Below are 12506 nucleotides of genomic sequence, written 5' to 3' on the forward strand. Positions count from 1 at the left end.
CCGGCACAGCTGGCAGCTCTGTAAGGCTGGCGCCTGCCCAGAGGGCTGGCACCAAGGGGCCACACAGGGAGGTTCACCCCTCGGGATGCTCAGCCGTGTCCGGGTGTCTGAGCTCCACTGCGGAGCTGGAGCCCCCCTCCTGGCCCCACACCTGCCTCATTGTGGGTCCTGTGCTTTTGTCAGGGGTGAAAAGAGCTGTGGAAGCACCCCACAGAGCTGGAGCTGGGGGATAAAGTGATGGGGTTTGGGGGTAGGAGCTCATGGGGGGCTCCTGTGCAGCTCTGTGGCATCTCCTGTGTGAGAGAGAAAACCTGACAGTCACCACCTCTTATATCAGAAAGATCACGTGTGGAGGTAACGATAGCTGGGTGTAATAATGATAGCTGGGTGTAATTGCAGGTCTGTCCCCACAGGGCAGTTGTGCCTTCATCCCTACATCCCCCCCACACATGAGCGATGCTGAGCTGGCCACAGGGTCCTTGGCAGACATAAACCCCCAGCACAGCACTGAAAATCCCAGAAAGGCTTTATTTATTCATTTATGTATGTAGGAAGGTTGATGCTGTTTAAAAACCCACCGCTGCTGGAGGGTGCTGGGCCACCAGAGCTTGTGGGTGCTGGGTGCTCGCTGGCACCTCTCTGTTCAGCACTGCCTCAGGGGGCCGGGGCTGGGTTAGCCAAGGACAGGGGGTGCACCCCTTCCTCCACCTCCAAATGGGGCCTCTCCCCAAAACCAAGGCTCAAAAGCCTCGCCCGGACACACGATGGGGCCCTGTGGTGACCCCCATGGTGGGGATGGCATGCACAGCAATGGCAATGGGATGGATGGAGCTGGCGCAGCCCATCCTGGTGGGTCCTGGGCATGGCCTGGGGCTGGTTCTCCTCTGCTTGTCCTGTCTGTGGAATGGGTGCATGCAGCTGAGACTCAGGGGTTAAGCGGGTTGTGGGGAGATGTCTTTGCTCCCCTAAGTCATGCAGGGAAAGGGTGATGCCTGCCCGAGGAGCAGGGTCCCTGGTGGCCATGGTGGGGGGTTCTGCCCAGGTCTGGCTTCAGCAGTCAGCGCTGGCCTCCCTCCCATGTCCCCCTGCCCCGCAGAGTCCCTTTTGCCATCACAGGTAGGTCACCGGGGCCCTTGCCATGCCGTGGTGGCTCCGCAGCCTCCAAGGAAAGGGGTCAATCCCATTTCCACCCTGACCTGCCTGCAAGACCCTGGGCCCTCTCCTGCACTTGTGGGGCTGTGGAGGGACAGACCCTGCTGGGATGCGAGTCTCCCCAGGCTGGCTGTGAGCAGGGGGAAAAGAGAGCATCAACACATTTCTCTCTGTAGGACCTACATAAACATCACCTACTGCTTTTATTTCCTGCTAAGCATGGAGGATATCCAGGTCTGGAGGGCTGGAAGCCTTGCTGAGCTTGTCCTGTCGAGGTTTTGGATGCTCTCCTCTCCAGTGGAGGAGCAGCAGGGGTGAACCTGCCCCGGGAATGCAGCGCCTGAGCACCAGGGTGTGGAGGAAGCTGGGGAACGGGGCGGTTTTCACCTCTGGCGCTCTGCTGGCACTGTAGGGCTGCGGGAATGCAGCGGTCTGGGGATGCCACCACTCACTGTTCCTCCAAAAGCACTGGCCCAGCTGCCCCCACTGCTTTCATCCCATCATCAGAAGATGGGCTGTGGGCCATACCCTGCAGGTAGTGCAGTGCCAGCTCCCTGGTGCCAGGTGGCACCTGTCGGCAGCTGCAATGGCTGTCTGTGCCCCTTCACCATCAGCAAGTCTGGGCTCACCTACTGCTGACACAGGGCTGTTTCCCAGCAGAAACAGAGCCTCCTGCTCAGTGTCCGTGCCACAGCCCTGCCGCAGCCATGGGCACCATGGGCAGCTCTGTGCTCTGCAGGGAAGGAAGCATCCCTGACCCACTGCTTTGCTGTGGCTGAGGCTGGTTGGGGGCCTGTCTGTTGGTGGGCTGGGGGCTATGGGGCCATAGCCAGCACCACACACAGTTCAGGTGCAGACAGGGGTGCTGCTTGCTTTTCCTGCAAGCCATAGAGAACTTCAGCTTCTCGTCTGGCTGCTTGTGGCCCATGGCTCAGTGATGCAGCCTGGAGAAGAAGCAGCCTGACACGGAAGAGGTGAAGGGTGTTTGATTGGAAGGTGGTGTTCGCTGGCCACCAGCTGTGCAGCACCCCAAAGTATCAGGAGCCCCCCTGTACCATAGCAGCACAGCATCCATGGGTACCTGGGGCTCCCCAGCAGCACAGCATCCCTGGGTGCCCAGAGTTGATGCCATGAAGGAGGCAGGAGGGGTCCCTCTTTCCAACCTGGGGTTGCTGTCCCCCACTCCTCAGTGCCCCAGCATCCAAAGGGACATGAGTGCTGCCACACGTCCAGGCTCCGAGGCCGAGCCCGGCTGTGCCGCTGCTCCAGGACAGAGGGAAAGGTGGTTCTGGCTGAGCTCGTGGCATCCAGGCGCACTGCGGGGGGCAGACGGAGGGGCAGTCCTGCTTTTCCAGCCCTCAGGGAACCGAGTGGATGTCCTCTGAGCGCAGCACTTTGTAGACGACCCAGTAGAAGATATTGAAGACCAGGAAGGTGAAGGGGAAGACGGCTCTGGAGATGGTGTCGATGCGCTTGGCCCTGTCGATGTAGCGCCGGTGGAGGCTCTCCCCTTCCCGCAGCAGCATCCCAGCTTGAGGGGGGCTGTAGATGCCGGGGCCCTCCCCAGCCCCATCCTTTGGCTGCAGGCAGTGGCTCAGCCCATAGCCTCGCAGGTAAAAGCGGCTCTCACGGACAAGCTCTTCCTCCTGGCGAAGGGAAAGGCTGTCACCCTGTGCGTGCTGATGCTGCAGGGTGAGCAGGAGCTTGTGGCTGCATGTCTTATACACCCGCCCTCTGGGCAATATGGTCATGGAAGTGCCCAGCACAAGGTTAGGTGCTTTTTCACACATCCCAAACTGAACAGGGATGTCTGAGAGCACAGGGCCAGCGGGCTGCAGGCAGAGGCAGGCAGCGGTGTGAGTGCTGCTCAGCCAGGACGTGTTTTAAGGGTGCATCCAAGGGTAACCCTGACCCTGTCAGCCTCACACTGATCCCCCCAGCCTTCTCCCAGCCCTGGCTAGGGGCCTTGGGAAGCCCGGCTCTCCGGCAGCTCGGGGGACACAGGTAAACTGGAGGGAGTGGTTTGGGTACACGGGGGTGCAGGGCATAAGGGTGCAGGGTGCATTGGGGTCCTGGGAGCTTGGGGGTGCAGGCACTGCTGTGACAGCTATGCCTGCTGCAGGGTGCAAGCATGCCTGTGCTGGTCAATAGGAGAGGACAGGCAGCTTGGTGGGGCAGAGCTGGGCAGGGATGCATAAGCCTGGCTTCCATCAGGGCTTGCAGAGCCACCCAGTCCCTCCAAGGGCCCAGACCCCTGTTTCTCGCACAGCTGCTTGGCAGGAGCTGCCTAGTGCAGCAGAGGAGGGAGGATGAGAGAGCTGGATTCTGTGCTGCTTTCTCTGCCGGTGCTCACCCCATTCCCGCTTCATGCTGGTGGGGGCTGCAGGGAGGACAGCACGCCCATGGGGCTGCATGTCCATGATCAAGCCTCCAAAAGTGCCATGAGAGCGGGGCGCCTGCCCTCACCCGTGGGTCACAGCCCATTGCCATCACTCACAGCACAGCCCTGCTGCCCTTGCAGCCCCTTGGGTACCAGCCACACTCCTCCCCGCTGGCAGCCATATCATGAGCCACTTGCCTCATCGCACTCGTTTATCCTCGAGGGGAAGCTGTGAGTGCAAAGATTAGGCAAGGAACCAGCATGTACAAGCCCAGGCTGCATGTCTGGCTTCTCGCTGAGCCCCTGGGGCACTCATTTGGTCTGTGTCTCATCCCCCCCTGCCCTGCTGGTGCCATAAGGGGGAGTGGTGGGTCCCTTCTCCCAGGATGTGCTGCAGGATGGCTGCGTGCCTCATGAAATGGCCATACACAGCCCTAGTGCTGGACCCCCAATGCCATCTCGGGCCAGCACTGAGCCTCCTCGCTGAGCTCAGCCCGCAGTGGCACTCAGCCGGCAAGGGGGCTCTCATGCGGAGAGCGTGCGCTCTGGCGTCTTTATTTAACTCAGCAATCCACCAGCTAAGCAAGATTTCTCGGTGGGAAGAGCAGCACCAGCTCAAATTGCTGAGATTAGCTCTCATTTGCAGCAGAGTTTTATTCCCCTGCCCCAGGCTAAGCGCTTGCAGCCACCCTGGGGAACGCGGTGGGGAGGCTGCAGCTATTCCCTCAGCACAGAGAGCCAGCAGAGCCTGCCAGGGCATCTGGGGGAGGAGATCCACGCTGGGAATGCTGGTCCTTGCAGATGGGTCCCCCAGGACTAGGGCAGCCCCATGGCACTTACTGGGGCTGGGTGCAGTGAGCTTCCTGGGCCCAGCTTTTTGGGGTCTGTGCTGCAACTCTGGATGCTTCTGGTGCATCCCTGGGATGCTACACCCCAGGGCGGCTGCGCTTTGGTCTGGTTTAAGCCAGCACATGGTTCCTGGGCTCAGCAGAGGTCCCCCCTTTCCTGCCCTGGCTGGTGGGTGCTCATCTCCAGGAGCCGTGCTCACGGGCTGTGAAAGGCAGGGGTAAGGGAGCATGCTATGGAGAGCTGGGAAGCCTCTCCTGGCATCCAAGGGCTGCTGATGGTGGACAGGAAGCTTGGGGCAGCCTGGCTGGGCAGGGAGGTGAGGATGTACGAGGCCTGACCTCCCTGCCTGGAGCTGTGCTCATCCCCCAGCATATCCCCACCATCCTGGGAGCCTGCCCTGCCCCATCGCTCCTCCCTGCACAAGGTGCCTGTGTGTCCTGAGCAACTGCCCATGCTGGAGTTAATGCAGGCAGCCTGAGCGCCTCAAACCTGCCTGTGACAGGGCAGGCAGAGCCCTCACCCTGCTAGAGGTGAGCACACCCAGGAGTAGCCATCAGTCTGCCTCAGCACCACTTGACCCTCAGCAAAGGGAGCTGTGCTGCTCCTGCTTTATGGAAGGGCAAACTGAGGCACAGCGTGGGGATGTCTCCACAGAAATCTGCTCCATTCCCATCACTCTCTCAAATCTCTTTTCAGCCCAGGAAGCAGCAGCTCCATCCTATGGGCACATGCTCCGTGCGAATAAATCACTGCCCTGCTTCCCCCAGGCTGCTGCGACCAGCTCCTGCGGGGAGTTGCTTTGGGTATGGGGGGCGAGGCTGGCTGGGGGTGCTCTGCACTGCGGGGCGCTGCCGGAGGGTCGTGCTTTACCCTGGAGCTGGAGATCTGCGAGAGTGTCGCGTAGGTGTGCTCGCCGCCGTGCCGGCCGCTCGGCTGCCGCAGGGACTCCAGGCTGCCTGTCCCGCTGCTCAGGATCTTTTGGCATCCCACAGTGCGCACCAAACAGAAACAGGACAACGGGTGACCCGCGGCTCTGCCCCAGCCTCGGGGACAGGGGCTCAGGGTGCCGGGATGGGGATGGTGGGAGAGATAGTGGGGGCTCTATGCATCAGGGAATAGCCCCCACCCAGCCATGCCCAGGCACCGGTATCCATCTTCAGCATGTGCTGAAGGGGTTTGGCTGCACAGGACTCTGCGAGCCTGTGCAGTGTGTGTCCATGTACTCCTGTTTTCCACAGAGGTCTGGTGCCTCATGGCATGGTTACTGCAAGAAAATGAGAGTGGGGCAGCCACAAGTCTTCCCCTGATGGGCTGAAGGAGAAGGCTGTCCTGCAGCATGGAACCCTGCCTCTCCAGGCCCTGCTGCATTCCATTCTGCAGCCCAGACCCTGTCCTTTGGGTGCCACCACATTGCCTTGGTGCTTCATCACCCTGACTCAGCAGTGAGCCCCTGTCACCGCTGTGGCACAGCGAGGAACCTGGGTTTGGTGCTGCAGGTAAGGGGAAAGGCCATTTCCCCCACCCTCGTTTATTGTTCTGCTTTTTTAGAGGAAGCAGAGCCCAAGGATGTGCTGACAGGAGGAGGATGGCACCCTGGGTGTGTTTGTGCTGGGGCACCCATGGGTGCTGTGCACTGTGCTGCTCAGGCAGGCATGATGCCCCTGGGTCCCTGATGTGCCAGAGGGTCTGTCTGCAAGCCCTGGGCAGTGGGACACGGCTCTGTCCTGGCGCAAAACTGTCCCTGCAGCCCCAGGCTGTCCCCTTGGTAGCTGGGGATGGGCAGATGTCCATGGTGGGAAGGACTCACCATTCTCTGCCGCCGCTGGCGCCGGCGCAGGCGCATGAACTCCTTGTGCTGCCGGGAGACGAAGTTGACGGCTGCGTACTCCAACAGGGCAGCGAAGACAAAGAGCAGGCAAATGGCCATCCAGATGTCAATGGCCTTCACGTAGGAGACCTGCAAGGGTGAGAGGGGGCTCAGAGACCTGCTGCCTCGCTTGTCCCTCCCCACTTCACCCCACTGCAAGGGGCACAGAGGCCCTCTCAATCAGGACACATGGGTTAAAGCTCGCCCAGCTGAGCAGCACCATGTTCCTGCTCACTCCATAGCTGGCAAGGCTATGGACCCAGCCATCCTCAAGGGAATGCTGCCCTTGGGACACTGGGGGCAGCCCATGTTCCCTGGTCAGGCACCAGTACAAGAGCCCGGCATGGATCCAGCACTGACCTTGGGCAGGGAGGCACGGGAGCCAGCGCTCTGCGTGGTCATGGTGAGCACGGTGGTGATGCCCAAGCCCACCCGGGCCGGTGCCGCATCCATGTTGATCCAAAAGGAGACCCAGGAGAGGATGACGATGAGCAGGCTGGGGATGTACATCTGGATCAGGTAGTAACCCATCTGTCTCTCCAGGTGGAACTTCACCTCGATGCAGGTGAACTTGCCTGTGGGGAAGGGCAGCCCGAGGGGTGAGAGGGACTCCTGGGGCATGGTGAGAGGGTGGTAGCAGGTCCCTGAGGTGCTCACCTGTGTTGTAGTACTTGGTGCAATAGCCCAGGTCCTTCTCATCCCTGAGGATGAACTGCGGGAGTGTCAAGCCCTCTGCCACCTGCACAGCCTCCTGCTCCTCCAACCACTTGAAGATGAGGTCGTTCATGGTGTAGCCAACTGGAGGGGATGGAAAGAGCCATGGGACAAAGCGGAACATGCACCCTGTTCATGCTCACCCTGAATGACTGCTCCTTCCTGCTCACCTCCCTCAGAAGCAGGGAGATGCCAGCCAGGTGGCTGGGATGGGATGGGATGGGAGGGGATGGGGTGGGAGGCAAAGCACAGCTTGAACCCCCCTAGGTACTCACAGCTCTCCAACTGCATGGTGCATGTCTGGATGTCCATGGGAAAGTTCTTGAGGTCCATGGGGCAGGATAGGATCAGCGTCAACCTGGAGGAGGCAGAGAAAATGAGGGGGTTGCTGGAGCAGTTGGCGAGGGGAAACCTGCCCCACGGGAGGCAAGAGGAAAGCTTCACCTCCCTACTTGAGAATCACACCAGAGGAGCAGGGTTCTACCTAATGCTGTAGAGCACGTTGCCGTTCTTGAAGATGCGCAGCAGCTTGTTGTCGGTGGTGACCTCGTGGAAATTGGCCCCTTTCTCATTGGCAAAGAACAAGTCTGGCTTCCAGATGGAGTCGAGCATGGAGGGGTCGAGGTCCAGGGAGTCGTCGGGGTACTCGCGGTAAGCCAGGCGGGGGTCATTCCACTGCTGCCGCAGGAACACGTTCACCCGGTAGTCCTGGGGCAGGGGGCACCGTGTTAGCTGGGAACACCTCGCGGGGCCCCAGGAGGAGGAGGAGATGGAGGAGGAAGGCGGGATGGGGAGGAGGTGGAAGTGGGGCTCTCAGCCCCACAAGTGCTGCCTGCCTGGCACTAACCACGACAGGGCAGGGGCACTCTGGAGCCTTCCCATGCTGTCGGCAGCCAGGCGGAATTAAAAAGCCAGAGCCACAGCGGCCGGGAGGAGGAGGAGGACCAGTAGCTGCTGCCTGCAGTGTTTGTTGCAGGGCTCTGTGAGGGGCTGATGTGACAATTTATGGTACTAAGGCTTTGCAGCAGCACAAAGAGGACATTTTTAGCCCTGGGGCTTCCTCACGCACACGAGAAGGCTGGGGATGGTGGGGACACAGAGCTCGCTTGCATTGTGTGGCACCTGCCACACTCTGACCCAGCTCAGGCACAGGGAATGTGGCCCACAAAGCCCAGCTCTGGTTAAGTGATCCTGGAAAAGCCACAGCCATTTGCTGTGTCCCCACTGTAGTTCCAGGGCTCACAGGACCCCTGTAAGCATAGCCACGGGCTTGACCACCAGGACCTGCACACCCCCCGTTAGAGCCATTGCCAGTCCCGAGGCACTGGGGCAGGAGCCCGTTGGGCAGCAAAACCCTCACCATGGTGGTCTCGGTGACGGAGCCGAAGCTGTTGATGAAGATGTTGCACGTCACGTTGACGGGCGGACCTGAAAAACAGTGTGAAGCCTCCTCTTGCTGCTGGCCATGGAGACATGTGAGGGGCAGAGCACCCCCTCCTGCATGCACTGTGTGAATAGATGCACACGAGCATCCCCTGCCTGCTGAGGATCCCCCATAGGATGTTGGTGTGAACCCCACTATACCCAGGCACAGTGGGCACATGCAGGGCACTAGGATCACACACAGGGAGGGTGTTGGGATGGAAGGATGTGGGTCAGGGCCCTACCCCCAGACCGTACCTGCCCATTCCCTGGTTTTGGGCAGCCATAAGTGTGGATCTCTGCCAGGTTCGGAAGCCTCATGTCCTCCTCTTACCTTTGAAGTTGGGTCGAATCCGGGCATCATACCCTGACGTTCGTCCCATAAGCTTGTCCAGGAAATCAGAGGGCGACATGGGCTGGGGTGAGCTTCGGGAAGCAGCTTTGATTTCCTCCCGCCCTGAGACCAGCCTGTGGGGCAGAGGAGGCAGGTGAGCTGCCTGCAGGTACATCTCAGCACCCTGCGGTGCCACCTCCAAGGGAAAGTGGCTGTGCCCACACTGCATCCACTCCAGTGCCATCAGTCTGCTGACCCCAGCACCTGCTCTCACTGTCATCCCCTCTCTGCCACAGCCTGAGTGCCACATGCCTGTGTTTTGCCTGTCCCCCTGCCCACAGTGTCCCCTGGCAGGGTGTTTGGGGACACGGTGGTTCCTCCCAGCTCCAGGGTGCCGCGGGTGATGGCCTTGTGCCTGGCAGCCGGGCTCTGTGCCGGTGCTGGAGGGGCAAAGTGTGAATGGTCCCTCCGGGTTCAATCGCCAGTTTGAGCTGCTGAGCAAACATCCGTACCCTGCCTGGCAGGGACTCATGGTCTAGAGGGCTTGGGGGACACAACCATGGGCTGGCCTGAAATGAGGTGCCCAGGAGCACAGCTGGGGCTGTGACACTTGCCAGGAGCCAAGATGATGTGGCAGGAGCGGAGCAGCAAAGCCCACCTCTGCACTGGCCGTGGCATGGACCTGACATGATCTCTCCCATGCAGCGCTCCCAAAGATGATGGAGACTTATTTAAACTGACCTTGGAGGGGCTATTTTCATGCACACATCTCAGCCTGCCAGCTTCTCTCCTTCCATCAGTCTATAATGATCATTTCAAGAAACAATGCGGGAGACGCTCGCTCACCACATTGCCAGGCATGTGGCTGTGATGGAGAGGAATTAGCCAGAGACCTCCAGACACAAAGGGAGCTTTGAGCACGCTGCTGCTGCTACACACTGCTTCATAACCCCACCAGGGCCATGCCCAGGTGGGTCCCACTCCTGCTTGGAGCTACAACCCCAGTATCTCAAGCAAGAGGATGATGCTGAGAGCTGGGACACCCTGGGGTCCTTCTTTCTACCTCCTTGTTCCTACCAACACACCTCGTTCCTACTTCCTCTCAGGGGAGCAGGGTTCATCCTGGAGGGGCTTATGTGCACCCTTTGCCATCTAGAAATGGCCACAAGGGCCATCCCAAAATGATCCAGCCAGGCATGTTTTCCCTTAATTGGAGATGGGCAGCAGAGAGAACCTGAGACTGGTCCTGGCCAAGAGCAAAAGGCTGGAGAAATTCCCCCTCCAGGAGCTGCATTAGGAAGGTGCACCTTTGGGAGGAGGGCTGTGAGAGGCCAGGGTAACAAGGAGTTAAGTCAGGCCTCTGCCTGCCACACATCTATGAAGGTTTCCTCCTCCACTGGAAAGGAGGATGAGGGTTCTCCCCTGGAGCATGTGGGAGGAAGGCTCCTTGAGGAGGCTCAGCTGAGCTGCAGCCCCAGCGATGCTCGCACCTTGGGGACTGCAGGGGTGCGGGAACACCCCGGTGCAGCCACCTCCAGCGGTGTCACTGCAGGGCCACACCGGCACACAGCCCCTGGGCACAGCCCTGGGTCCTGGCTCTTTTCAGGGTTTGGCTCCTCAGTTTGGGCATTGCCTGCCCCGGGGGCACTCTGCCACTAACCTGGCCCCGGAGCCGTGCACCTTGTGGAGTGGGGATGCTGGGGCTGGGAAACGCTCACATCTGCCTAAAAATGCCACCCAAGACAAGCAGTTTCCACACGTGCAGCGAGGACATTTTGATACCGTTTCCCACTCCCCATCACAAATGCCGCGGCTCTCCCGCACACTGCTCAGCCGTTCTGGCTGGGTAGTGCGGGGGAATGCAGGCAGGAAGAGGGCTCAGAAGCCCCCCAACCCCTCCCTGCCTGGCCCCTTCTCCCCCTGCATCCCACCTTGCCCCAGGTAGCACCCGAGGTACCAAAGAGGGAAAAAAAGACCTGGGAGCTTTGGCTTTTCCATCCTTCATCCAAGGGGCCAAGAGTTGTTCCTGCACCCATGGGACGTGGGGCACCCACTGGCCTGGGTGACCCAGGGGATGATTCAGGGACTGTCCTGAGCCCCCCCAACGTCCTGACCCAGGAGAGGGTCTGGACCTCACAGGGGCTTTGCAGCACTAGAGAAGGAGCTGCCTGGGCCATCACCTGGCTGGGATCACCCCTTTTCCCACCGTAGCAAAGGTCCCCAGCTTGGCTGGGGTCAGGGGGACCACCGGGGACCCAGCACGGGGGCAGGGACTGCTGGGGACAGGCAGAGCCTGGCTGTGGGTGGCTGGGGCTGGAGGGGGAAAGTCTAGCGGGTCCCCTGGGTCAGGGTCCCAGGGATGTGGGGGAGCTCCGGCAGCCTTCGGGGTCCGGATCGGGGCTGGGAGGGCTCTGGCTGGGGGGAGCGGCCCATGAAGAGAGGTCCGGATCTGGTTTGGGGGGTCCGGGAGGGGATGCCCGGGTCCCATAGGAGAGCTGTCTCCAAGAGAGGGTGAGCCTGGAGTCCCGGAGGGATAATGTGGCTCCCCTGGGAGGGGATAAGGGTCGGGGTGCCGGGGGAGCGGTGCGGAGAGCAGCGGTCCCCGCAGCCCCACGGCCCGCGAGTGGGGGGCACCCCGCGGGACGCGCAGCGCCGAGCCCCCGCGCCGTGCGCTCACCTGAGCGGGCCGCGCCGGGGCAGGAGGCAGCTGAGGAGGAGGAGGAGGAGGAAGGCGAGGGCGCCGGCCCGGAGCGCGCCCATCCCGCCGCAGCCCGCAGCCTCGCCGCCCCGGGCGCACGGGCATGACCCGGCCGGCGGCGGCGGCGCCCCCGCTCCCGCTCCCGCCGCACCGGGGCCGCTGCCGCTGCCGCCGCCCCCCGCCTGGTCCCGCTCCTCATAGTCCGGGCGAGCAGGAGCCCGCCGCAGGGTGGGCGCCGGCCGGCTGCGGGCCCCAGGAGCCGGGCGGAGCCTCGCCCGCCGCGGCGGGGAGGAGGCGGTGCGCGGCGGCGGGGGGCTCCTCTCCGCCCTGCCCGCCTCCTCCCCAGCGCTCGGGGAGCTCTGCCGTCCCGTCGGGGCTGCCCCGGAGCCCCACGTCCCACCCTATCCCGGGGGCTCCTCGGCGCGGGGCGGCTCTGCCCCGTTGAGAGGGACAGGGGCGCACACGGGGTCTGGGGTGCGGCGGGGCGATGGGATCGAGGGATGCGCTGGGGGTTCGGGATGTGGCAGGGCCGATGGCTGTGCTGGGATCAGGGGATGTGCAGGGCTGAGGGATGCTCCGGGGACCAGGGATGTGCTGTATCGAGGGCTGTGCAGGGGTAGAGGGATGCCCCGAAGGTACTGTCCGTCCGAGTGTGAGGGGAAGAGTCGGCCTCCGGCTCCTTCGTCCCTCTGCCCGGCCTGGCGGTGCCCGCTCCGGGGCCGCAGCTCAGGGCCGGCTCGCAGCCCCCGGGGCTCAAACCCCACCCTGGGACCCCTGTGGTTGCCTTTCCCAGAGGCTCATCGGATGGGCAATCCGCGGTAGGGGCAGGTAAGCTTCTTGGAGAAGGCAAGAGGAACAGTCATGTCTGCGTGCTGTGGGAAGCTGCAGTGGCTGCCAGGGAGGGGTAAACTGAGGCAGAAGGAGGAGAGCTGCTTGTTAACCAGGGCAGCATAGGCAGGGCTGGGCTGCTTGGCTGCCTTTGCTGTCCCCTGGGGCCACCCGGCCCAGCCGCAGTCACCTCTGGTCCTAAGGCAATCTGTGATTAACTTGCGAGGAAACGCATAGTATTAAAAAAAGAGAAAAGCGCAGA

General features: G+C 61.8%; 1 protein-coding gene across 2 annotated transcripts; it reads right to left on the reverse strand.

Moving 5' to 3' along the window:
- Nucleotides 1-1336: 1336 nt before the first annotated feature.
- LOC115613177 lies at nt 1337-11716 on the reverse strand. Of its 2 annotated transcripts, XM_030498320.1 has the most exons (10): nt 11396-11701; nt 8719-8852; nt 8323-8390; nt 7447-7670; nt 7238-7320; nt 6906-7046; nt 6609-6823; nt 6189-6338; nt 5252-5356; nt 1337-2798 (listed from the first exon to the last, which is right to left on the reverse strand). In XM_030498320.1, exons 1-10 carry the CDS (start codon nt 11476-11478, stop codon nt 2511-2513), a joined length of 1491 nt encoding a protein of 496 aa, XP_030354180.1. In that variant the 5' UTR covers nt 11479-11701; the 3' UTR covers nt 1337-2510. The 2 variants fall into 2 exon arrangements, with proteins under 2 accessions (XP_030354180.1, XP_030354181.1); XM_030498321.2 differs by lacking the exon at nt 5252-5356 and having other exon boundaries at nt 11396-11716.
- Between the last annotated feature and the right edge of the window lie 790 nt (nt 11717-12506).

Source organism: Strigops habroptila, chromosome 9, assembly GCF_004027225.2.
Source record: "Strigops habroptila isolate Jane chromosome 9, bStrHab1.2.pri, whole genome shotgun sequence".
Lineage (NCBI taxonomy): Eukaryota > Metazoa > Chordata > Aves > Psittaciformes > Psittacidae > Strigops > Strigops habroptila.

Excerpts from the sequence above, each read along its gene's own strand:
- LOC115613177 (XM_030498320.1), bottom strand. The coding sequence starts at position 11,478 with ATGGGCGCGCTCCGGGCCGGCGCCCTCGCCTTCCTCCTCCTCCTCCTC. Across the intron at positions 7,321-7,446 it reads AACGTGCTCTACAGCATTAG|GTTGACGCTGATCCTATCCT; the intron begins GTAGAACCCTGC and ends TGCCTCCTCCAG. Across the intron at positions 6,339-6,608 it reads CCCGTGCCTCCCTGCCCAAG|GTCTCCTACGTGAAGGCCAT; the intron begins GTCAGTGCTGGA and ends TCACCCTTGCAG.